General features: G+C 49.7%; 1 protein-coding gene across 2 annotated transcripts in view; it reads right to left on the bottom strand.

Annotated features, from left to right (window-relative positions):
* The window catches only part of col5a1 (procollagen, type V, alpha 1), a 633,899-nt gene that overhangs the window by 120,889 nt on the left and 486,648 nt on the right, over positions 1–26,362 (bottom strand). For both annotated transcript variants that reach the window (XM_068012023.1, XM_068012024.1), the window contains exons 21-28: positions 18,766–18,819; positions 15,599–15,643; positions 14,184–14,237; positions 11,280–11,324; positions 11,097–11,150; positions 9,153–9,197; positions 8,249–8,302; positions 4,195–4,239 (exon numbers count right to left, since the gene is read on the bottom strand). In XM_068012023.1, the coding sequence (XP_067868124.1) occupies positions 4,195–4,239; positions 8,249–8,302; positions 9,153–9,197; positions 11,097–11,150; positions 11,280–11,324; positions 14,184–14,237; positions 15,599–15,643; positions 18,766–18,819 (396 nt within the window). The remainder of the gene's footprint in view (positions 1–4,194; positions 4,240–8,248; positions 8,303–9,152; positions 9,198–11,096; positions 11,151–11,279; positions 11,325–14,183; positions 14,238–15,598; positions 15,644–18,765; positions 18,820–26,362) is intronic.

Below are 26,362 nucleotides of genomic sequence, written 5' to 3'. Positions count from 1 at the left end.
TCACCCCAACGCACGCTCACACCCAACGAACGCTCACACCCAACGAACGCTCACACCCAACGCACGCTCACCCCAACGCACGCTCACACCCAGCGCACGCTCACACCCAACGCACGCTCACCCCAATACACTGTCACACCCAACGCACGCTCACACCCAACACACGCTCACCCCCAACACACGCTCACCCCCAACACACGCTCAACCCCAACACACGCTCACACGAACGCACTGTCACACCCAACGCACGCTCACCCCAACGCACGCTCACCCCAACGCACGCTCACCCCAACGCACGCTCACACCCAACGCACGCTCACACCCAACGCACGCTCACACCCAACGCACGCTCACACCAACACACGCTCACCCCAACACACGCTCACCCCAATACACTGTCACACCCAACGCACGCTCACACCCAACGCACGCTCACACCCAACGCACGCTCACACCCAACGCACGCTCACATCCAACGCACGCTCACATCCAACGCACGCTCACACCCAACGCACGCTCACACCCAACGCACGCTCACCCCAACACACGCTCACCCTAATACACTGTCACACCCAACGCACGCTCACCCCAACGCACGCTCACACCCAACGCACGCTCACCCCAACGCACGCTCACACCCAACGCACTGTCACACCCAACGCACGCTCACCCCCAACGCACGCTCACCCCCAACGCACGCTCACCCCCAACGCACGCTCACCCCCAACGCACGCTCACACCCAACACACGCTCACACCCAACACACGCTCACACCCAACACACGCTCACCCCCAACACACGCTCACCCCCAACACACGCTCACCCCCAACACACGCTCACCGCAATACACGCTCACCCCAATACACTGTCACACCCAACACACGCTCACCCCCAACACACGCTCACCCCCAACACACGCTCACCCCCAACACACGCTCACCCCCAACGCACGCTCACCCCCAACGCACGCTCACACCCAACGCACGCTCACACCCAACGCACGCTCACCCCAACACACGCTCACCCCAACACACGCTCACCCCCAACGCACGCTCACCCCCAACGCACGCTCACACCCAACGCACGCTCACACCCAACGCACGCTCACCCCAACACACGCTCACCCCAACACACGCTCACCCCAACACACTGTCACCCCAACACACTGTCACCCCAACACACTGTCACACCCAACGCACGCTCACCCCAACGCACGCTCACACCCAACGCACGCTCACACCCAACGCACGCTCACCCCAACACACGCTCACCCCAACACACGCTCACCCCAACACACTGTCACCCCAACACACTGTCACCCCAACACACTGTCACACCCAACGCACGCTCACCCCAACGCACGCTCACACCCAACGCACGCTCACCCCAATACACTGTCACACCCAACGCACGCTCACACCCAACGCACGCTCACCCCCAACGCACGCTCACCCCCAACGCACGCTCACACCCAACGCACGCTCACACCCAACGCACGCTCACCCCAACGCACGCTCACACCCAACGCACGCTCACACCCAACGCACGCTCACACCCAACGCACGCTCACACCCAACGCACGCTCACACCCAACACACGCTCACCCCAACACACGCTCACCCCAATACACTGTCACACCCAACGCACGCTCACCCCAACGCACGCTCACACCCAACGCACGCTCACACCCAACGCACGCTCACCCCAATACACTGTCACACCCAACGCACGCTCACACCCAACGCACGCTCACCCCAATACACTGTCACACCCAACGCACGCTCACACCCAACGCACGCTCACACCCAACGCACGCTCACACCCAACGCACGCTCACCCCAACGCACGCTCACACCCAACGCACTGTCACACCCAACGCACTGTCACACCCAACGCACTGTCACACCCAACGCACGCTCACCCCCAACGCATGCTCACCCCCAACGCACGCTCACCCCCAACGCACGCTCACCCCCAACACACGCTCACACCCAACACACGCTCACACCCAACACACGCTCACACCCAACACACTGTCACACCCAACACACGCTCACCGCAATACACTGTCACACCCAACACATGCTCACCCCAACACACGCTCACCCCAACGCACGCTCACACCCAACGCACGCTCACACCCAACGCACGCTCACACCCAACGCACGCTCACACCCAACGCACGCCCACGGCCAGTATACATACACCCAACGTATGCTTTTACAGGATGGTGTGAGAGACAGTAGTCGGGGTTGTTCCCATGGAACAACACACCGGCACCTCTTACCCACCTCCCCATCCCCACTTCCCCATTCCCCACCCCCACCTCCCCATCCCCATTCCCCAACCTCCCCATCCCCCAACCTCCCCACCCCCACCTCCCCATCCCCATTCCCCAACCTCCCCATCCCCATCCCCCAATGCCAGTACATTTCATGCTCACTGCTGTCTGGTTGAATGTTGATTTAACAGCAGCTGTGGCTCATTGAGACTCATCTTTTGAGTCAGAAGTTCATTAAACTGCATGATGGGAGCCCCACCAATGCGACTTAAAGGAACCATGAACTATTGACAATTTAATTGTTGGTTTATTTTTTCTGGCTGTTGTCAAAGTTTAGGCATTTTGGGTGCTTTCAATAACTGGTTAACATTTCAATATTCCACAGGGAATCATCTGGCACCTATTGATTTCTTGCTGATTGAAAGGCTTCTGCCCAGATCAGTTGCACCCAGAAATGGATTGAGTAGCAGGCCTTCCTCTTGGAATTCAGCATGACAGGGGGAATAAGCAGAGGCCACGCAGAGCAGGACAAGCTGCTGGGAGAGGGAGGAGGTGCAGGAGTGGGAGAAAGGTTTTCAGCAGGAGGCCTTATCTGTTAGGGAGAAGTTCTCGTACATGAACTTCAGCAACAACCAATCTTTGAAACAGCTGTGCTTCACGAGAGAAGCCGTCACTGAAATCTACCAGCAGCTGCAGCCACAACTTCAACAGCAGGGCAAGGACACATTGGCTGTGGCTCTGAGCTTCCATGAGCCTGGCTCCTTCCAGGCTACTGCAGGAGATATATGCAACATCTCAGAGTGTGCCATATACTGCTGCATTAGGGAGGTCACTAAGGCTCTCTATGCAACTTCACCTCTTTCCCTTTTGCCAGTGACAAGCAGGCAGAGCGAGCTTGAAGCTTCGCAAGGATGGCAGGTGGAGGATGCTATTGGCTGCACGTCCACTGTCCTCATTCCACTCCCTCAATATATCTGGTACGTGACCACAAACAGTGCATCGTGCAGGTCAATGCCTGGCAGCAGTCACGATGCACCGATTCTGCAGCAGTCCGCTGTGCCAGCTATAACTCAACCACCATGGCAAACCAAAGGAGACTAGTGGGCAACGAGGTCTATTCACTGACATGGCTGATGTCTCCAGTTCACATCCATCATCCTTGTAAATCTTTGCTGCACTTTCTCAAGTTGCTCTGTATTCTTTTTACAATATAGAAACCAGAATGGTCTTCAAGTGCGGTCTAACCAAGGTCCTGTACACGTTTAACACATCTTCTCTGCTTCTCAGTTCTATCACTCTAGAAATGAACCCTAGTGCTTTGTTTCTTTTGCTATGCCCTAATTACCCAACGTTGCTACTTTTAGTGATTTGTGTATCTGTAACACCCCTGCCCCCAATCCCTCTGCTCCTTAAATTCGTATTTTCCAAGGAATATGTGGCTTCCTTAATCTTCCCTCCAAACTGTACCTCCTCACACTGAACGTATTGAAGTTTATTTGCTAATTAGACACCCATTCTGCAAGCTTATAAAGGATGTGTTTATCGAGGAATAGTTGATAAAATGTTCCTCTCGGGAGTTTGAGTGAAGACTGGATTGTGATGCCTCTCACAGTTGAACACCTTGCTGTCAAGGCTCACACACAGAATGGGAACTTTTCAGGAATCAGAGCCTTCAGGGAAGCAGGGAAAACTGGAATAGTGAAGGAAGGAACTTACAAAGACTTGGAAGGATTATATCAACGGGCTGAACAGCCAGCACCTGTACCTTTCTCTGTTAGTATCAAGATTAACAAAGCAGTAGTTAGGACTTGTTTTTGTACAACTTCTCTGCTCTAAAGCCACCAACTAAAAACGGTGCTCCCTCAGAGACTAAGTGAATTCCTCACAATTGAGCTCGATAATCTGTTCCTTACCTTCTCACCTTTGTTTCCCATAAAACCACGAACACCATCAGCACCCTGAAAGAAGAACAGATCACAGCTCATGGCTTTTAGTACAAGTAATCCCACAGTGGACTGGAATTAGTGTGACAATTCCCAGCCAGGACGTGGTAGTGAGGGAGGGGAGAGCTAACACTTGGAGCAGCACCCCAGACGCCATGAATATTGTTGCCTGACTCTCTCCTCAGACATCCATCAGCATGACTGTCAGAATTCCTACATTAACTGTGTGTCACAGAATGAGGCTAAATAATTACTGTTGACCCCCTATCTCTCTCACTGACCTCCACTCTCACACACACAATATTCCTCCCGTCTTCCTATTCATAAGAAGTAGGAGCAGGAGTAGGCCGTCCGGCCCCTTGAGCCTGCTCCGCCATTCAATAAGATCATGGCTGATCTTTTCGTGGACTCAGATCCACTTACCCGCGCTCTCACCGTATCCCTTAATTCCTTTATTGTTCAAAAAAATATCTACCTTAGCTTTAAAAACGTTTACTGAAGAAGCGTCAACTACTTCACTAGGCAAGGAATTCCATAGATTAACAACCCTCTGGGTGAAGAAGTTCCTTCTTAATTCAGTCCTAAATCTGCTCCCTCTAATCTTGAGGCTATGCCCTCTTGTCCTAGCTTCACCTGCCAGTGGAAACATCCTCTCTACTTGTATCTTATCTATTCCCTTCATAATTTTATATGTTTCTATAAGATCCCCCCTCATTCTTCTGAATTCCAATGAATATAATCCCAATCTACTCAGTCTCTCCTCATAAACCAACCCCCTCAACTCCGGAATCAACCTAGTGAACCTCCTCTGCACCCTCTCCAGTGCCAGTACATCCTTTCTCAAGTAAGGAGACCAAAATTGCACACAGTACTCCAGGTGCGGCCTCACCAGTACCTTATACAGCTGCAACATAACCTCTCTGCTTTTAAACTCAATCCCTTTAGCAATGAAGGACAAAATTCCATTTGCCTTCCTAATTACTTGCTGTACCTGCAGACCAACCTTCTGTGATTTATGCACAAGGACACCCAGGTCCCTCTGCATAGCAGCATGCTGTAACTTTTTACCATTCAAGTAATAATCCTTTTTACTGTTACTCTTACCGAAATGAATGACTTCACATTTATTAACATTGTATTCCATCTGCCAGACCTTTGCCCACTCACTCAATGTATCTATGTTCCTCTGCAAAGTTTCACAGTCATCTGCACACTTTGCTCTGCCACTCATAGTGTCATCTGCAAACTTTGACACCCTACACGTGGTCCCCAACTCCAAATCATCTATATAAATTGTAAATAATTGCGGTCCCAACACCGATCCCTGAGGCACACCACTAGTGACTGATTGCCAACCAGAATAGCACTCATTTATCCCCACTCTCTGCTTCCTGTTAGTCAACCAATCCTCTATCCATGCTAATACTTTACCCCTAACGCCATGCATCCTTATTTTATACAGCAGCCTCTTGTGCGGCACCTTGTCGAAGGCCTTTTGGAAATCTAGGTACACCACATCCACTGGGTCCCCATTGTCCACCTTGCTCATAATGTCATCATAGAATTCCAAAAGATTTGTCAAGCATGACCTGCCCTTCATGAACCCATGCTGCGTCTGCCCAACGGGACAATTTCTATCGAGATGCCCTGCTATTTCTTCCTTGATAATAGACTCAAGCATCTTCCCCACTACAGAGGTTAAGCTAACCGGTCTATAATTCCCCATCTTTTGTCTACCTCCCTTTTTAAACAGTGGTGTCACATCTGCTGTTTTCCAATCAGCTGGGACTACCCCAGAGTCCAGCGAATTTTGGAAAATTACCGCCAGTGCACCTGCTATTTCTCCCGCCATCTCTTTTAGTACCCTGGGATGTATTCCATCAGGGCCAGGAGACTTATCAATCCTTAGCTCCATTAGCTTGCCCAACTCTACCTCTTCCGTAATAATGATCGTTTCCAGGTCCTCACCTACGTTCGTCTCTTTGTCAATTACTGGCATGTTACCCGTGTCCTCCACTGTGAAGACCGATACAAAATACCTGTTCAATGCCTCGGCCATTTCATCATATCCCATAACTAAATTCCCCTTCTCATCCTCTAAAGGACCAACATTTACTTTAGCCACTCTTTTTCGTTTTATATATTTATAGAAACGTTTGCTATCTGTCTTTATATTCTGTGCTAGTTTTTTCTCATGTTCTATCTTACTTTTCTTTATAGCTCTTTTTGTGGCTTTCTGTTGACCTTAAAGTTTTCCCAATCTTCTAGTTTCATGCTGTTTTTGGCCACTTTGTATGCCTTCTCTTTCAATTTGATAGCCTCCCTTATTTCCTTAGACACCCATGGCAGATTACCCCTTTTCTTCCAGTCCTTCCTTTTCACTGGAATATTCTCTGCTAGTCCCTTTTCTCTTTCATTTCCATCTTCTCTCTGTCTCTCTCTGCCTCTCAGTCCCTTCCTCCTCCAATAACTGACCACAATTGGGGGATAGAGGAGAAATGTTTTCACCCAGAGGGTGGTGGGGATCTGGGAACTACCTGCTTGAGGGTGGTAGAGGCAAAAAACCATCATCGCATTTAAAAAAATACTTGGATATACAAGTGAAGTGTTGTAACCTACAGGGCTGCTGACCAAGAGCTGGGAAGTGGGATTAGGCTGAATGGCTCTTTATCGGCTGGCACCGACACGATGGGCCGAATGGCCACCTTCTGTGCTGTTAATTTTCTATGTTTCTATAAGATGTGACAGCTCAGAAACGTCACTGCTCATTTTGAAATAACACCCAGCCTTTTAAAATGCTCGAGGTCCAAGAATGGAAAAAGTAAGTCTCACCCTGCAGGAGGTTGGATACAGTCGGGTGTGTGTGGAGCTGTGTTGTGCCAGCATTGCCCAGCGGCTGCCCTGTGTGACTCGGTCTTGGGCAGATTCATTGCACCTGGCAAGCGCATGAGTCTCCGCAACCCGTGTGGGCACTGGCCAGGGGAGGAGAGGCTCTTGTACACAGCCCAGGCGGCTGGAAACACTAACACATCCTTATTGTTCTGATAACAAAATTGATACTGATGTCTGATTTTTATTTTCAAGCTTTAAAGTTGACTTCCTGTGGGAGCCAACCATTGGCTCATTGTAAATTCACTGACTGACTTTACAGATCCCCAATCCCGTAGCTAGTCCACTCTCGGCTGTTGATCCCAGCCAATCATATGTCACATTCAGTGACCCTGGACTGTGGATGAGAAACCAGTTAGGGTTCCCGTACCCCAGTGAGAGTCAGTGTGTGTGGGACCCGTACCCCAGTGAGAGTCAGTGTGTGTGGAACCCGTACCCCAGTGAGAGTCAGTGTGTGTGGGACCCGTACCCCAGTGAGAGTCAGTGTGTGTGGGACCCGTACCCCAGTGAGAGTCAGTGTGTGTGGGACCCGTACCCCAGTGAGAGTCAGTGTGTGTGGGACCCGTACCCCAGTGAGAGTCAGTGTGTGTGGAACCCGTACCCCAGTGAGAGTCAGTGTGTGTGGGACCCGTACCCCAGTGAGAGTCAGTGTGTGTGGGACCCGTACCCCAGTGAGAGTCAGTGTGTGTGGGACCCGTACCCCAGTGAGAGTCAGTGTGTGTGGGACCCGTACCCCAGTGAGAGTCAGTGTGTGTGGGACCCGTACCCCAGTGAGAGTCAGTGTGTGTGGGACCCGTACCCCAGTGAGAGTCAGTGTGTGTGGGACCCGTACCCCAGTGAGAGTCAGTGTGTGTGGGACCCGTACCCCAGTGAGAGTCAGTGTGTGTGGAACCCGTACCCCAGTGAGAGTCAGTGTGTGTGGGACCCGTACCCCAGTGAGAGTCAGTGTGTGTGGAACCTGTACCCCAGTGAGAGTCAGTGTGTGGGGCAACTGTGCCCAGTGAGAGTCAGTGTGTGTGGAACCCGTACCCCAGTGAGAGTTAGTGTGTGGGGCAACTGTGCCCAGTGCCTGGCCTGTGTCCTGTTATTTGGGCTGATGGTCTTCAACTGAGATTTTTATGGAAATGGAACTTACCTTGACCCCACGGGGCCCTGGGTAGCCGATGGGACCCTGTGGACCTGATGAACCCTAAAGAGACAAAAGGTAATAATCAGTGGAGGTCATGATGAGAATAGAAAGACTGAGACTTCTCTAACAAGACAGGTCTAAAAGTAGATTCAATAAACAGAGGAATTGCAGGGAGCATACTCCCTCTGTCTTTATCAGTCTGTGCAGTGTATTTCGAATGTCTCCAGTTGACATCCTGCTTGACAGATGAAACATCACCAGAGGTCCAGTGACTCTCAACATCGTAGGGTTGGAGATATTCCAGGAGGTTTCATGGAATGATATCCCTGCTGTGCCCTGGTGTGTCAGAGGATGACACTGCCACAAATCCCAGACGGATGGTTCAGGGGGACTAGTTTGGTGACACGGAAGGTGCAAAAGTGATGAAAAGCAGCCTGCGAAGGAACTGTAGGGGCAAAATAGGAATTAGGAGGCAGTTGGAGGGTCGAGGGTACGTGGCAGACCTCAAAATACACGGAAGTGCCCCAGGATGCACGGAGGGCTCAGGGTACACGGGAGGGCCCAGGGTACACGGGAGGCCCCAAGGTACACGGGAGGGCCCAGGGTACACGGGAGGGCCCAGGGTACACGGGAGGGCCCAGGGTACACGGGAGGCCCCAGGGTACACGGGAGGGCCCAGGGTACACGGGAGGGCCCAGGGTATATGACTGAATCATGCTAGGCGTCTCGCTGCACACAATGGAGAACAGAAATCGGTTCTTTGGCCTCCTTGTCTTGGGAGACAATGGGTAAGCGCCTGCAGGTGGTCAGTGGTTTGTGGAGCAGCGCCTGGAGTGGCTATAAAGGCCACAATTGAGAACAGAAATAGGTTAAAGCGAGAGAAAGATGGAATCAGACCAGTGGAACTTACCGGGCTTCCCTTCTCTCCAGTCGGACCCTCCTTGCCAGGGTGACCCTGTGATACAAAGATGAGATCCTGAGACAGCAGATCTACAATATACTGTCAGCCTTCCCCTTCCCCGACAGGCTGATCTAATCATTCATCTTACTTCCACCACAGTTCTGATCAGCAACTGCTTTGCTGGCTTGATGCTTGCTTGCCCTAATGATGAAAGATCTGACTCTATGGAATTTGGGGAACAGCAGGAGGCCATTCAGCCCCTCGAGCTTGTTCCACCATGCAATTAGATCACAGCTGATCTGTAATTCAACCCTATTTTCCCACCTTTGCTTCATATCCATCAATAATCCATCCAGCTGAGTTCTGAAAATTTCAATTGGGGAGATGAGGAGAATTCGTTTACACAGTGAGTTGTTGTGATCTGGAACGAGCTGCCTGAAAGGGCAGTGGAAGCAGATTCAATAGTGACTTTCAAAAGGAAATTGGATAAATGTTTTTAATTCTTTCATGGGATGTGAGTGTCACTGACAAGGCCAACATTTGTTGCCCATCCCTAATTGCCCTGGAGGGCAATAAATATTTGAAAAGGAAAAATTCCTAGGGCTATGGGGAAAGAACAGTGGAGTCGGATTAATTGGATAGTTCTTTCAAAGAGCAGGCACAGACAGGATGGGCCGAATGGCCTCCTTCCTGCTGAAAGATTCTAGGATTCTATGAAATTCCACCTCGGGCAGTTTGAGAATTTGAATTCTGCTTAATTCCGGAAATAAAACACTGGGATCAGTAAAAGTGACCATGAAACCGTCAGATTGTCATAAAAACCCAACTGAGTCACATACGTCCTTTAGGGAAAGAAACCTGCCGTCCTTACTCGGTCTGGGACCGTATGTGACTCCAGACCCATAACAAGATGACTGATTCTAAACTGCCCTCTTTAGTGGGCTGATGTTACTGAACTGTATCATATCAGGGCAACTAGGAATGGTCAATGAATGCTGGAGAAGCCCACATCCTGGGAACTCTCCCCCTGCCGGTACGACCCTTCCCCCCTGCCGGTACGACTCTTCCCCCCTGCCCATGTGACTGTCCCATAGAAGCATAGAAAATAGGAGCAGGAGTAGGCCATTCGGCCCTTCGGGCCTGCTCCGCCATTCAAAAAAGATCATGGCTGATCGTCTAATTCAGTACCCTGTTCCTGCTTTCTCCCCATATCCCTTGATCCCTTTGGCATTAAGAAATATATCTATCTCCTTCTTGAATATATTTAATGATTTGGCCTCCACTGCCTTCTGCAGTAGAGAATTCCACAGGTTCACCACCCTCTGAGTGAAGAAATTTCTCCTCATCTCGGTTCTAAATGACATACCCCGTATTCTGAGACTGTGACCCCTGGTTCTGGATTCCCCAGCCATCGGGAACATCCTCCCTGCATCTAGCCTCTCTAGTCCTGTTGGAATTTTATAGGTTTCTATGAGATCCCCTCTCATTCTTCTAAACTCTAGTGAATATAGGCCTAGTTGACATCAATCCTGCCATCCCAGGAATAAGCCTAGTAAATCTTCTTTGCACTCCCTCCATGGCAAGAACATCCTTCCTCAGATAAGGAGACCAAAACTGCACACAATACTCCAGATGTGGTCTCACCAAGGCCCTGTATAACTGCAGTAAGACATCCTTGCTCCTGTACTCAAATCCTCTTGCAATGAAGGTCAACATACCATTCGCCTTCCTAACTGCTTGCTGCACCTGAATGCTTGCATTCAGCGACTGGTGTACAAGGACACCCAGGTCTCGCTGCACCTCCCCCTTTCTCAATCTATCACCATTCAGATAATAATCTGCCTTTCTGTTTTTACAATCAAAGTGGATAACCTCACATTTATAACTTTCCCTTGCCAGTCTAACTCTCCCCTGCTGGTGTGACTCTCCCCTGGGGGTTTGCTGATGACTCACCGGGGGTCCATCTGCTCCTGGTATTCCTGGCAACCCTGGTTTGCCAGTGGGACCCTGTGAGTTGAAAAAGACAAAATTTCAGATAAATTCAAACAAGATTCGATCTCAGGAACACTTGACTCAAACAGCAAGAAACACATTTCACATCAAGAAGAGTTTGAATGCTCCCCAACCGACACTCACTTTAGTTCCTGGCGGTCCGATTGGTCCTTGTGGCCCTGGGAGACCCTATTAAACCAAAGGAACATTAACAGATTAAGAATAACCTCTGAGAAATGAATTTTATTGCAGACATTCTGCAGTTAACAGCAGGTACAAATGGAGAGTGTGTTTTACTGTGTTAATTACATAGAATTACATGGTATTTACAAAACAGAAACAGGCCATTCGGCCCATCTGCTCCGTGCTGGTGTTTCTGCTCCACATGAGCCTCCTCCCATCCCCTCTCCATCTCCCCCTATCACCAATAATCCTTCTATTTCTTTCTCTCTCATGTGTTTATCCAGCTTCCCCTTAAATGTATCGATACTATTCACCTCAACCACTCCCTGTGGGAGCGAATTCCACATTCTCACCACTCCCTGGGGAAAGAAGTTTCTCCTGAATTCCCAATTGGATTTTTTAAAAAAATTCTTTTGTTTCATGGGATGTGAGTGCCACTGACTAGGCCAATATTTATTGTCCATCCCTAATTGCCCTTGAGAAGGTGGTGGTGAGCTGCCTTCTTGAACCGCTGCAGTCCATGTGGGGTAGGTACACCCACAGTGCTGTTAGGAAGGGAGCTCCAGGATTTTGACCCAGCGACAGTGAAGGAACGGTGATATAGTTCCAAGTCAGGATGGTGTGTGACTTGGAGGGGAACTTATCTATTAATGACTATCTTATACTGATGGCATCTAGTTTTTCTGTTAGTCATCCCTCAGTCTTCTCTTTTCAAGAGAGAGGAGCCCCAGTTTGTCCATCAGAGTAGTAACAGGAGGAGGCCATTCAGCCCCTTCGGGCTGTTTTGTCATTCAACGAGATCATGGCTGATCTGTGACCTAACTCCATAAACTCACCTTGCCTCATATTCCTTAATACTTTGAATAACTAAAACCTATCAATCTCAGATTTAAAATTAACAATTAATCTATCAATTGCCGTTTGCAGAAGAGTTCCAAACTTCTATCATCCTTTGTGTGTAGCAGTGTTTACTCATTTCACTGCTTTTCCGATAAGTTTCACTTCTCAGTTCTAGCATCATCCTTGTAAATCTTTTTTGCGCTCTCTCCGGTACCTTTACATCTATTTTATAGTACAGTTACCAGAACTGTTCACTGTATTCCAAATGTGGTCTGACCAAGCTTCCATATAAGTTTAATGTAACTTCTCTGCTTTTCAACTCTATCCTTCTCGAAATGAACTCAGTGCTTGGTTTGCTTTTTATGATCTTATTAATCGGTGTTGCTAGTTTTAGTGATTTGTGTATCTGTACCCCCAGATCCCTCTGCTCCTCAACCTCATTTAGATTCAAATTCCAAGGAGTATGTGATCTCCTTATTCTTCTTAACAAAATGTAATATCTCACATTATCCTATGTTGAAATTCATTTGCCAATTAGATGCCCTTTCTTCAAGTTTATTGTTGTCTTCTTGTAATCAATTGCAATCCTCCTCTGCATTGACAATCCTCTCAATGTGAGATCATCAGCAAATTTAGAAATTGTGTTTTTGATTCCAAAGTCTAAATCATCAATATAAATTGTGAACAACAGTGATCCCAGCTCTGATCCTTGTGGGATCCCACTTCCCACCTTCTGATACCCAGAATAACTACCCTATACCCCTACTCTCTGCTTTCTGTCTTGCACTCAGCTAGTTATCCAGTCTGTTACTTGCCCCCTAACACTGCACGTTCTGACTAGAGTCATTAGTTTATTCTGTGGCACTTTGTTGAAAACATTTTGGAAATCTAGATATATTACATCTACTAAATTACCCTCCTCTATTCTTTCTGTTGCCTTTTCAAAGAATTTAATGAGGTTGGTCAAGCAAGATATTCCCTTTTAAAATCCATGTTGACCATTCATTATTATATTTTTGGTTTCTAGATGTTTTTCTATTCTCTCCTAGAAGTAGGTATTCCATATTTTTCATACAACCCATGTTAAACTGACTGGTCTATCATTCCCTGGACATGTTCTATCTCCCTTCTATAATATGGATATAACATAGTGATCCACCAGTCCTCTGGGACTATACCTTTTTCTGATGAATTATTAAATATGTGTAGATATGCCTGTATCATCTCTTCTCTAGATTCTTTTAAAATACATGGATGCAATCTGTTTGGACCAGAGGTTTTATCCTTGAGTTGGATTAGTTCATTTAGTATTTCTCCTCTTTTTATTTGAATGCGGTTATATAATTTCTAATCCCATCTTCCGATGTCATGTTTAACCTCAGTACTGCCCCCCGAGGCTCCACAGAGGCTGATATGCAAACCAGCAATCCTCATGATAGTCAGTGACCTGCGACAACAGGGTTACAGCGTAAAGCCCAGTCACTGGGATGACCGGTGGGTGCAGTGCTGGGCCAGTTACATGTCTACACCAAATCCTGCTTTGCGACACGGTGAGCAGCGAAACAGGGACTTGGCTCTCGATCAACAAACAGCACCAATTAGAAAATAATGTGCTCACACCTTCATCAATTGCAGTAACAATTATTGACGGAGAACTGAGTGTAACCGGACCAGGGAGAAGCTGAAGCCTGGAAGACAGTGACTTCAAGCCCCAAGAACAGCGGGCCCAAGGAGAGGAGAAGAGCGGAGAGAGAGGCTTCTGGTATTGTGCTGGCTGAGAGATAGAGAGAGAGAGAGACGTCTGGCACTGTGCTAGCTGAGAGAGAGAGAGAGACGTCTGACACTGTGCTAGCTGAGAGAGAAAGGCGTCTGGCACCGTGTTAGCCGGGAGAGAGAGAGAGACGTCTGGCACCGTGTTAGTCGGGAGAGAGAGAGACGTCTGGCACTGTGTTAGTCGGGAGAGAGAGAGATGTCTGGCACTGTGCGCGCTGCTGAATGGAGTGTGTCGAGATGACAGTTTGTTACCTGAGCACCAGGGTTTCCCTGCTGTCCTGGGGGTCCGGGTTCACCCTGAGGACCCTAAAGAAGGAAGAGGGAGTTGTGATTAACGCCGTGCTGCATAAAACCATCAGAATATACACAATATCTGCAAATGCTTATTTCTGACACCATAAGACATGAGGTGGACGGAGAGAGAGGTAAAGCTCTCATTGCCACGGTAGACCATCCTTGCTGCCTCGGCTCTGCCCATCAGCCACTTCGGGAGCAGTGAAAAGCTAGTGAGTGAGATTCCAGGGAATCTGTCACCTCTGCACTCTGGTACATCCATCCAGCCGCAGACACACACAATCACAGACAGAGACACACACACACAGACACAGACACACACACAATCACAGACAGAGACACACACACACAGACACAGACACACACACAATCACAGACAGAGACACACACACAGACACAATCACAGACAGAGACACACACACAGACACACAGACACACACACACAGACACAGCAGACACACACACACACACAGACACAGCAGACACAATCACAGACAGACACACACACAGACAGACACACACACACAATCACAGACAGAGACACAAACACAGACACACACAGACACAGACACGCACGCACAATCACAGACAGAGACACACACATCCACACACACAATCACAGACAGAGACACACACACAGAGACACAGACAGAGACACAATCACAGACAGAGACACAGACACACACACACCCACTCTCCCTCTGTCGCTGTCTTTCTCACTCTCTCTTTGCTGCAGGGCAATAACCAGGAGCAGGAACCCTGGGGTTTGAGATTAACAGCCCCTTACTCTCCCACTGTTACCATTGCTGAGATCCTGAGCCCATCCTGGTGCAAAAGGCTCAGCTACTGACCGGGAAGAGGGGGTTTGGGTGGCTGTCACTGACGCAGCCATCACTGATTAACATGCAGTGTTTCATTGATGGATGAGAAGGACACAGGGCCTAACAGTCTCCAGGCGAGCACCTGGCTTGGGATAGTCAACAGGCGTCTCCTGGGAAACCTTCCACCCGATGGAAAGGCCCCATCTGAAACCCAAAGGAAACTCCCTTGGCAGAAGATGGAAATAAAGATTGAAACTTCCCTTCCCCCTGATCCGGGACTGAACACAGTCCCACCCACTGAGTTCTGATGGATCAAGCTGGGCTCCAGCTGATTTACTCTGGGAAGGGTTGAGCTTTGGTGAAAGGTGAAGGATGAAGGGAAAAATCAACCATCCCCCTCCCCTCCCCCTGCCTCCCTCCACCACCCTGTCCCTCACCCCCCCCCCCCCACCTCGCCCTCCCCTCCCCCCACCTCCCCCCACCTCTCCCCATTCAGTCTCCAATTCTGTGAAGTGACATTTCTCATTGCCAGTGCCTGTAGTCAGGACCTACCTGACTACCCTTGGGACCATGGTGACCGTCCATTCCTGTCACTCCCTGGAAAGCAAATCACACATAAATTAATTAAAGAAATGTTTCTGGGATCTCATCAAAGTCACCCGGTCACCTGGGATATATCCGAGGTTCCAAATTTTAAACTGTTCCCTGTATCCACAAGTGCAAGTCATTAATGTCTATCAAAAACAGCAGTGGTCTTCATTGTCAGAGAATACTGAGGGAAGTGAGGGTGGAAATCGCAGAGGCACTGACCATAATCTTCCAATCCTCCTCAGACTCGGGGGTGGTCCCAGAGGACTGGAAAATTGCAAACACTACACCCTTGCTCAAAAAAGGGTGTAAGGATAAACCCAGCAACTACAAATCAGTCAGTTTAACCTTGGTGATGGGAAAGCTTTTAGAAATGATAATCTGGAGAAAATTAATAGTCACTTGGACAAGCACGGACTACTAGAGTCAGCATGGATTTGTTCAGGTTAAATCTTGTTTGACTAACTAGATTGAGTTTTCTGATGAGGGTAGTGCAGTTGATGTTGTGTATACAGACTTTCAAAAGTTTATCAAGTACGGTACTTTAGACTTGTTAAGCTCACGGGTTAGAAAGGGCAGGGGCAGCATGGATACAGAACTGGCAAAGAGAGAACACAGAGAGTAGTGGTGAATGGTTGCTTGTTGGACGGGAGGAAGGTATATGGTGGAGTTCCCCAGGGACACTGCTGTTTTTAATCTGTATTAATGACCTGGACCTGGGTGTACAGGGCACAATTTCAAAATTTGCAGGTGACACAAAAGGTTGAAGTGTAGTAAACATCAAGAGAATAGAGACAGGCTGGTGAAATGGGCCGACACATGGCAGATAAAATTCAACATTGAAAAGTGTGAGGTGATATATTTTGATAGGAAGAATGAGGAGAGACAATACAAATTAAATATATAATTTTAAAGGGGGTGCAGGAACAGAGCAACCTGGGAGTGTTTGTGCACAAATCTCAGAGGATGGCAGGACAGGTTAACAAAGCAGTTAATAAAACATAAGGGATCCTGGGCTTTCGAAGTAGAGGCAGAGAGTACAAAAGCTGGGAAATTATATTAAATCATATAAAACACTAATTCGACGCCAGCTGGAGAATTGTATCCAATTCTGGGCACCACCCAATAGGTTTTGGAGATGGTGCAGACAAGATTTGCTGGAATGGTTCCAGGGCTTACGGATAACAGTTACAGGGAGAGACTGGAAAAGCTGGGATTGTTCTCCTTAGAGCAGAGAAGGTTAAGGGGAGATTTAATAGAGGTCATGAGGGGTTTTGATCGAGTAAATAAGGAGAAACTGTTTCCAGTGGCAGGAGGGTCAGTAACCAGAGGGACACAGATTGAAGATAATGAGCAAAAGAACCAGAGGCGAAGCTTTTTTTTTACAACAAATGATTGGTATTTGGAATTCACTGCCTGACAGAGTGGTGGATACAAATTCAGTCCCTTCAAAACGGAACTCAGTAAATACTTCAAGGAGAAACAAAATGCAGTGATATGGAGAGAGAGAGCGGGGAGTGGGACAAACTGGATTCTCTTCCAAGGAGCCAGCAGAGACCCGATGGGCCAAATGACCTCCTTCTGTGCTGTGCTAGTCTTATTCTATATTCTGAAACCGCTCAGTATCAGCATCAGAGAGAGAAGGTAAAGCCCCCTCTAATTCTGCCCCAGTAATGGAGCTGAGCCTTAGCCCTGACTGCAGAACATTTACCATCGCCTGCAACAGCAATCCAGCAGTGTCTCTGAACCACACTGACCAAGACAATCTTCGGCTACTCTGTACTGATGGCCCAACACCAATAGGGACTGGGTTGAGACTGTCCAACTCAACTGTGTGTGATCCACTGTCCCAGAGTGTGAAAGGCCAGTGTTATCCCAGAGTGTGAAATGACAGTGTGTGATCCACTGTCCCAGAGTGTGAAAGGCCAGTGTTATCCCAGAGTGTGAAATGACAGTGTCTGATCCACTGTCCCAGAGTGTGAAAGGCCAGTGTTATCCCAGAGTGTGAAATGACAGTGTCTGATCCACTGTCCCAGAGTGTGAAATGACAGTGTCTGATCCACTGTCCCAGAGTGTGAAATGACAGTGTCTGATCCACTGTCCCAGAGTGTGAAAGGCCAGTGTTATCCCAGAGTGTGAAATGACAGTGTCTGATCCACTGTCCCAGAGTGTGAAATGACAGTGTCTGATCCACTGTCCCAGAGTGTGAAATGACAGTGTCTGATCCACTGTCCCAGAGTGTGAAATGACAGTGTCTGATCCACTGTCCCAGAGTGTGAAAGGCCAGTGTTATCCCAGAGTGTGAAATGACAGTGTCTGATCCACTGTCCCAGAGTGTGAAATGACAGTGTCTGATCCACTGTCCCAGAGTGTGAAATGACAGTGTCTGATCCACTGTCCCAGAGTGTGAAATGACAGTGTCTGATCCACTGTCCCAGAGTGTGAAAGGCCAGTGTTATCCCAGAGTGTGAAATGACAGTGTCTGATCCACTGTCCCAGAGTGTGAAAGGCCAGTGTTATCCCAGAGTGTGAAATGACAGTGTCTGATCCACTGTCCCAGAGTGTGAAATGACAGTGTCTGATCCACTGTCCCAGAGTGTGAAATGACAGTGTCTGATCCACTGTCCCAGAGTGTGAAATGACAGTGTCTGATCCACTGTCCCAGAGTGTGAAAGGCCAGTGTTATCCCAGAGTGTGAAATGACAGTGTCTGATCCACTGTCCCAGAGTGTGAAAGGCCAGTGTTATCCCAGAGTGTGAAATGACAGTGTCTGATCCACTGTCCCAGAGTGTGAAAGGCCAGTGTTATCCCAGACAGTGTCTAATCCACAGTTCCAAACTGAAATACAGACATGTTTAAATAAACCCATAAAATGAAGTATATAGTTCACATTGTTATATTGGCCACCTTAAACGGGCAGTCAGGTGAATTTATATACTGTGTTTTCTGGCATTTACTGTGTTTTGTGAGGCTGGTGGATGTTGGTGGTGATGATCTGGAATATGAAACAGGTCCTTAAACTCCTTTATACTCGACAGTGACTCCCAGACACTGAGTGATGGTGGTTTCAGCAAGTATTATCAATCATCACCTCTGCATCACGCACTAACAGACGACTCGGAGATACTTACTGGGGGTCCTGAGGGTCCTGGTGGTCCTTTCGGTCCTAGTAAACCACGAGGGCCCTGCATCGGAAACCACAATGAGCCCAGCATTGAACAATCTCACCGCCCACCCTCTCCGTCATCCCTCCCAACATCAAACTGTGCCAACACCAAACCCTCCCTCGCATCATCAAACCCTCCCTCCCATCACCAAACCCTCCCTCGCACGATTGAACCCTCCCTCGCAGTTCTGTAACTGTCAGACACAGTGACACTGTGTTTGTTGCTGGATATGAAACTCCTGCAGCAAGGGACAGAGCGAGGCTCCATCTTAGCACGGAGAGCAGCTGCATCTCACTCACTCCCCCAGGGACATCCCCCACTCCCTGGATACCCACCACTCCCCCAGGGACATCCCCCACTCCCTGGATACCCACCACTCCCCCAGGGACATCCCCCACTCCCCGGATAACCACCACTCCCCCACTCCCTAGATACCCACCCCTCCCACACTCCCCCAGAACCATACCTCACTCCATGGATACCCACCACTCCACCACTCCCCCAAGGACATCCCCCACTCCCCGGATACCCACCACTCCACCACTCCCCCAGGGACATCCCCCACTCCCCAGATACCCACCACTCCACCACTCCCCCAGGGACATCCCCCACTCCCCAGATACCCACCACTCCACCACTCCCCCAGGGACATCCCCCACTCCCCGGATACCCACCACTCCACCAGGGACATCCCCCACTCCCTGGATACCCACCACTCCCCCAGGGACATCCCCCACTCCCTGGATACCCACCACTCCACCACTCCCCCAGGGACATCCCCCACTCCCCGGATACCCACCACTCCACCACTTCCCCAGGGACATCCCCCACTCCACCACTCCCCCAGGGACATCCCCCACTCCCTGGATACCCACCAGTCCCCCAGGGACATCCCCCACTCCCTGTATCCCCACCACTCCCACAGGGACATCCCCCACTCCCCGGATACCCACCACTCCACCACTCCCCCAGGGACATCCCCCACTCCTTGGATACCCACCACTCCACCACTCCCCCAGGGACATCCCCCACTCCCTGGATACCCACCACTCCACCACTCCCCCAAGGACATCCCCCACTCCCCGGATACCCACCACTCCACCACTCCCCCAAGGACATCCCCCACTCCCCGGATACCCACCACTCCACCACTCCCCCAGGGACATCCCCCACTCCTTGGATACCCACCACTCCACCACTCCCCCAGGGACATCCCCCACTCCACCACTCCCCCAGGGACATCCCCCACTCCGTGGATACCCACCACTCCCCCAAGGACATCCCCCACTCCCCGGATACCCACCACTCCACCACTCCCCAGGGACATCCCCCACTCCCTGGATACCCACCACTCCCCCAGGGACATCCCCCACTCCCTGGATACCCACCACTCCCCCAGGGACATCCCCCACTCCCTGGATACCCACCCCTCCCACACTCCCCCAGAACCATACCTCACTCCCTGGATACCCACCACTCCACCACTCCCCCAGGGACATCCCCCACTCCCTGGATACCCACCACTCCCCCAGGGACATCCCCCACTCCCCGGATACCCACCACTCCCCCACTCCCCGGATACCCACCACTCCACCACTCCCCCAGGGACATCCCCCACTCCCTGGATACCCTCCCCTTCCCCACTCCCCCAGGGATATACCCGACTCCCCAACACAAGCACCAGGCAATCACCATCTCCAAGAAAAGAGAATCTAAGCATGTCCCCTTGACATTCAATGGCATTACCATCACTGAATCCCCCATTATCAACATCCTGGGGGTTACCATTGACCAGAAACTGAACTGGAGTAGCCATATAAATACCGTGGCTACAAGAGCAGGTCAGAGGCTAGGAATCCTGTGGCGAGTAACTCACCTCCTGACTCCCCAAAGCCTGTCCACCATCGACGAGGCACAAGTCAGGAGTGTGATGGAATACACACTCAAGGCGGCAGCTCACCACCACCTTTTATATTTTTTATTTTTTTTATTTAGAGATACAGCACTGAAACAGGCCCTTCGGCCCACCGAGTCTGTGCCAACCAACAACCACCCATTTATACTAACCCTGCACTAATCCCATATTCCTACCACATCCCCACCTTCCCTATATTTCCCTACCACGTACCTACACAGGGGGTAATTTACAATGGCCAATTTACCAAAGACCTGCAAGTCTTTGGCTGTGGGAGGAAACCGGAGCACCCGGAGGAAACCCACATGGTCACAGGGAGAACTTACAAACTCCACACAGGCAGTACCCAGAATCGAACCCGGGTCGCTGGAGCTGTGAGGCTGCGGTGCTAACCACTGCGCCACTGTGCCACCACCTTCTCAAGGGCAATATGGATGGGCAATAAATGCTGGCCTGGCCAGCAACACCCACATCCCATGAAACAAATAAAAAAACTCCATCAGCGATACTCCCCCACTCCCCTGGTGATACCCTCTCCTCCCCCATTCCCCAGGGATAGCCCCCCACACCGGGAAAGCCCCTTCCCCCAGAGATAACCCCGCAAGAAAATCCGTCCATACAAAGTGCCCTGGGTTTTTATTGGTCTCATCTCCCTCGATATTGTTTAACAGCAGTACTGCTGTTGTGACTGAATTGAATCTCATTGGTTTAAGGGATATCACAGACATGGTGTCAGAAACAGGCTTGATTCCGTACTCCAGAATCAACTCATTTGCTCTGAGCTCCACCTCCAGTTCCTTATTATTTTATTCCACTGTCCGCTGTCGAATTTTACCATGAATCCAGTCCATTTTTACAGTACTCTGGTTCCAGCTTTTGTATTGTATCAAATTCCAGGTTTCGGATTTTACTCCAGTTTGGCTTTCCGTATTCTGATGCCACAACACATTTTGCATTGAACCCAACCTCAGTGTGTCTGTATTGGAAATCCAGTTCCACTTCTGTAACAGGCTCCAGTTCCACTCTTTCCTGACATCTGACAGGCGCCACGATTGCAAAGACAATTCTCCTGATCCTCCCATTGTCTTCCAACCCAAAAACAGAACCCACACTGTAACACTCTGATATACCCCACACCCCTCACTGATATAGCCCACACCACTCACTGTAACACTCTGATATACCCCACACCCCTCACTGTAACACTCTGATATACCCCACACCCCTCACTGATATAGCCCACACCACTCACTGTAACACTCTGATATATCCCACACCCCTCACTGTAACACTCTGATATACCCCACACCCCTCACTGATATACCCCACACCCCTCACTGTAACACCCTGATATACCCCACACCCCTCACTGTAACACTCTGATATACCCCACACCCCTCACTGTAACACTCTGATATACCCCACACCCCTCACTGATATAGCCCACACCACTCACTGTAACACTCTGATATACCCCACACCCCTCACTGATATACCCCACACCCCTCACTGTAACACCCTGATATACCCCACACCCCTCACTGTAACACTCTGATATACCCCACACCCCTCACTGTAACACTCTGATATAACCCACACCCCTCACTGTAACACTCTGATATACCCCACACCCCTCACTGTAACACTCTGATATACCCCACACCCCTCACTGTAACACTCTGATATACCCCACACCCCTCACTGTAACACTCTGATATACCCCACACCCCTCACTGTAACACTCTGATATACCCCACACCCCTCACTGTAACACTCTGATATACCCCACACCCCTCACTGTAACACTCTGATATACCCCACACCCCTCACTGATATACCCCACACCCCTCACTGTAACACTCTGATATACCCCACACCCCTCACTGTAACACTCTGATATACCCCACACCCCTCACTGATATACCCCACACCCCTCACTGTAACACTCTGATATACCCCATACCCCTCACTGTGACACTCTGATATACCCCACACCCCTCACTGATATAGCCCACACCACTCACTGTAACACTCTGATATACCCCACACCCCTCACTGTAACACTCTGATATACCCCACACCCCTCACTGATATAGCCCACACCACTCACTGTAACACTCTGATATATCCCACACCCCTCACTGTAACACTCTGATATACCCCACACCCCTCACTGATATACCCCACACCCCTCACTGTAACACCCTGATATACCCCACACCCCTCACTGTAACACTCTGATATACCCCACACCCCTCACTGTAACACTCTGATATACCCCACACCCCTCACTGATATAGCCCACACCACTCACTGTAACACTCTGATATACCCCACACCCCTCACTGATATACCCCACACCCCTCACTGTAACACCCTGATATACCCCACACCCCTCACTGTAACACTCTGATATACCCCACACCCCTCACTGTAACACTCTGATATACCCCACACCCCTCACTGATATACCCCACACCCCTCACTGTAACACTCTGATATACCCCACACCCCTCACTGTAACACTCTGATATATCCCACACCCCTCACTGTAACACCCTGATATACCCCACACCCCTCACTGTAACACTCTGATATACCCCACACCCCTCACTGTAACACTCTGATATACCCCACACCCCTCACTGATATAGCCCACACCACTCACTGTAACACTCTGATATATCCCACACCCCTCACTGTAACACTCTGATATACCCCACACCCCTCACTGTAACACTCTGATATACCCCACACCCCTCACTGATATAGCCCACACCACTCACTGTAACACTCTGATATATCCCACACCCCTCACTGTAACACTCTGATATACCCCACACCCCTCACTGATATAGCCCACACCACTCACTGTAACACTCTGATATATCCCACACCCCTCACTGTAACACTCTGATATACCCCACACCCCTCACTGTAACACTCTGATATACCCCACACCCCTCACTGATATAGCCCACACCACTCACTGTAACACTCTGATATATCCCACACCCCTCACTGTAACACTCTGATATACCCCACACCACTCACTGTAACACTCTGATATATCCCACACCCCTCACTGTAACACTCTGATATACCCCACACCCCTCACTGATATAGCCCACACCACTCACTGTAACACTCTGATATATCCCACACCCCTCACTGTAACACTCTGATATACCCCACACCCCTCACTGATATACCCCACACCCCTCACTGTAACACCCTGATATACCCCACACCCCTCACTGTAACACTCTGATATACCCCACACCCCTCACTGTAACACTCTGATATACCCCACACCCCTCACTGTAACACTCTGATATACCCCACACCCCTCACTGATATACCCCACACCCCTCACTGTAACACTCTGATATACCCCACACCCCTCACTGTAACACTCTGATATATCCCACACCCCTCACTGTAACACCCTGATATACCCCACACCCCTCACTGTAACACTCTGATATACCCCACACCCCTCACTGTAACACTCTGATATACCCCACACCCCTCACTGATATAGCCCACACCACTCACTGTAACACTCTGATATATCCCACACCCCTCACTGTAACACTCTGATATATCCCACACCCCTCACTGTAACACCCTGATATACCCCACACCCCTCACTGTAACACTCTGATATACCCCACACCCCTCACTGTAACACCCTGATATACCCCACACCCCTCACTGTAACACTCTGATATACACCACACCCCTCACTGTAACACCCTGATATACCCCACACCCCTCACTGTAACACTCTGATATACCCCACACCCCTCACTGATATACCCCACACCCCTCACTGTAACACCCTGATATACCCCACACCCCTCACTGTAACACTCTGATATACCCCACACCCCTCACTGATATACCCCACACCCCTCACTGTAACACCCTGATATACCCCACACCCCTCACTGTAACACTCTGATATACCCCACACCACTCACTGTAACACCCTGATATACCCCACACCCCTCACTGTAATACCCTGATATACCCCACACCCCTCACTGTAACACTCTGATATACCCCACACCCCTCACTGATATAGCCCACACCACTCACTGTAACACTCTGATATACCCCACACCCCTCACTGTAACACTCTGATATACCCCACACCCCTCACTGTAACACTCTGATATACCCCACACCCCTCACTGTAACACTCTGATGTACCCCACACCCCTCACTGTAACACTCTGATATACCCCACACCCCTCACTGTAACACTCTGATATACCCCACACCCCTCACTGTAACACTCTGATATATCCCACACCCCTCACTGTAACACTCTGATATACCCCACACCACTCACTGTAACACCCTGATATACCCCACACCCCTCACTGTAACACCCTGATATACCCCACACCCCTCACTGTAACACTCTGATATACCCCACACCCCTCACTGATATACCCCACACCCCTCACTGTAACACTCTGATATAACCCACACCCCTCACTGTAACACTCTGATATACCCCACACCCCTCACTGATATACCCCACACCCCTCACTGTAACACTCTGATATACCCCACACCCCTCACTGTAACACTCTGATATATCCCACACCCCTCACTGTAACACTCTGATATACCCCACACCCCTCACTGTAACACTCTGATATACCCCACACCTCTCACTGATATACCCCACACCCCTCACTGTAACACTCTGATATAACCCACACCCCTCACTGTAACACTCTGATATACCCCACACCCCTCACTGATATACCCCACACCACTCACTGTAACACTCTGATATATCCCACACCCCTCACTGTAACACTCTGATATAACCCACACCCCTCACTGTAACACTCTGATATACCCCACACCCCTCACTGATATACCCCACACCACTCACTGTAACACTCTGATATACCCCACACCCCTCACTGATATACCCCACACCCCTCACTGTAACACCCTGATATACCCCACACCCCTCACTGATATACCCCACAACACTCACTGTAACACTCTGATATACCCCACACCCCTCACTGATATACCCCACACCCCTCACTGTAACACCCTGATATACCCCACACCCCTCACTGATATACCCCACAACACTCACTGTAACACTCTGATATATCCCACACCCCTCACTGTAACACTCTGATATATCCCACACACCTCACTGTAACACTCTGATATATCCCACACCCCTCACTGTAACACTCTGATATATCCCACACCCCTCACTGTAACACTCTGATATATCCCACACCCCTCACTGTAACACTCCGATATATCCCACACACCTCACTGTAACACTCTGATATATCCCACACCCCTCACTGTAACACTCTGATATATCCCACACACCTCACTGTAACACTCTGATATACCCCACACCACTCACTGTAACACTCTGATATATCCCTCACCCCTCACTGTAACACTCTGATATATCCCTCACCCCTCACTGTAACACTCTGATATAACCCACACCACTCACTGTAACACTCTGATATACCCCACACCCCTCACTGTAACACTCTGATGTACCCCACACCACTCACTGTAACACTCTGATATAACCCACACACCTCACTGTAACACTCTGATATACCCCACACCCCTCAC

Source organism: Heterodontus francisci, chromosome 32 (genome assembly GCF_036365525.1).
Source record: "Heterodontus francisci isolate sHetFra1 chromosome 32, sHetFra1.hap1, whole genome shotgun sequence".
NCBI classification, from domain to species: Eukaryota; Metazoa; Chordata; class Chondrichthyes; order Heterodontiformes; family Heterodontidae; genus Heterodontus; species Heterodontus francisci.
The sequence above is the reverse complement of the archived record's forward strand: the minus strand, read 5'-3'. Positions and strand labels throughout refer to the sequence as shown.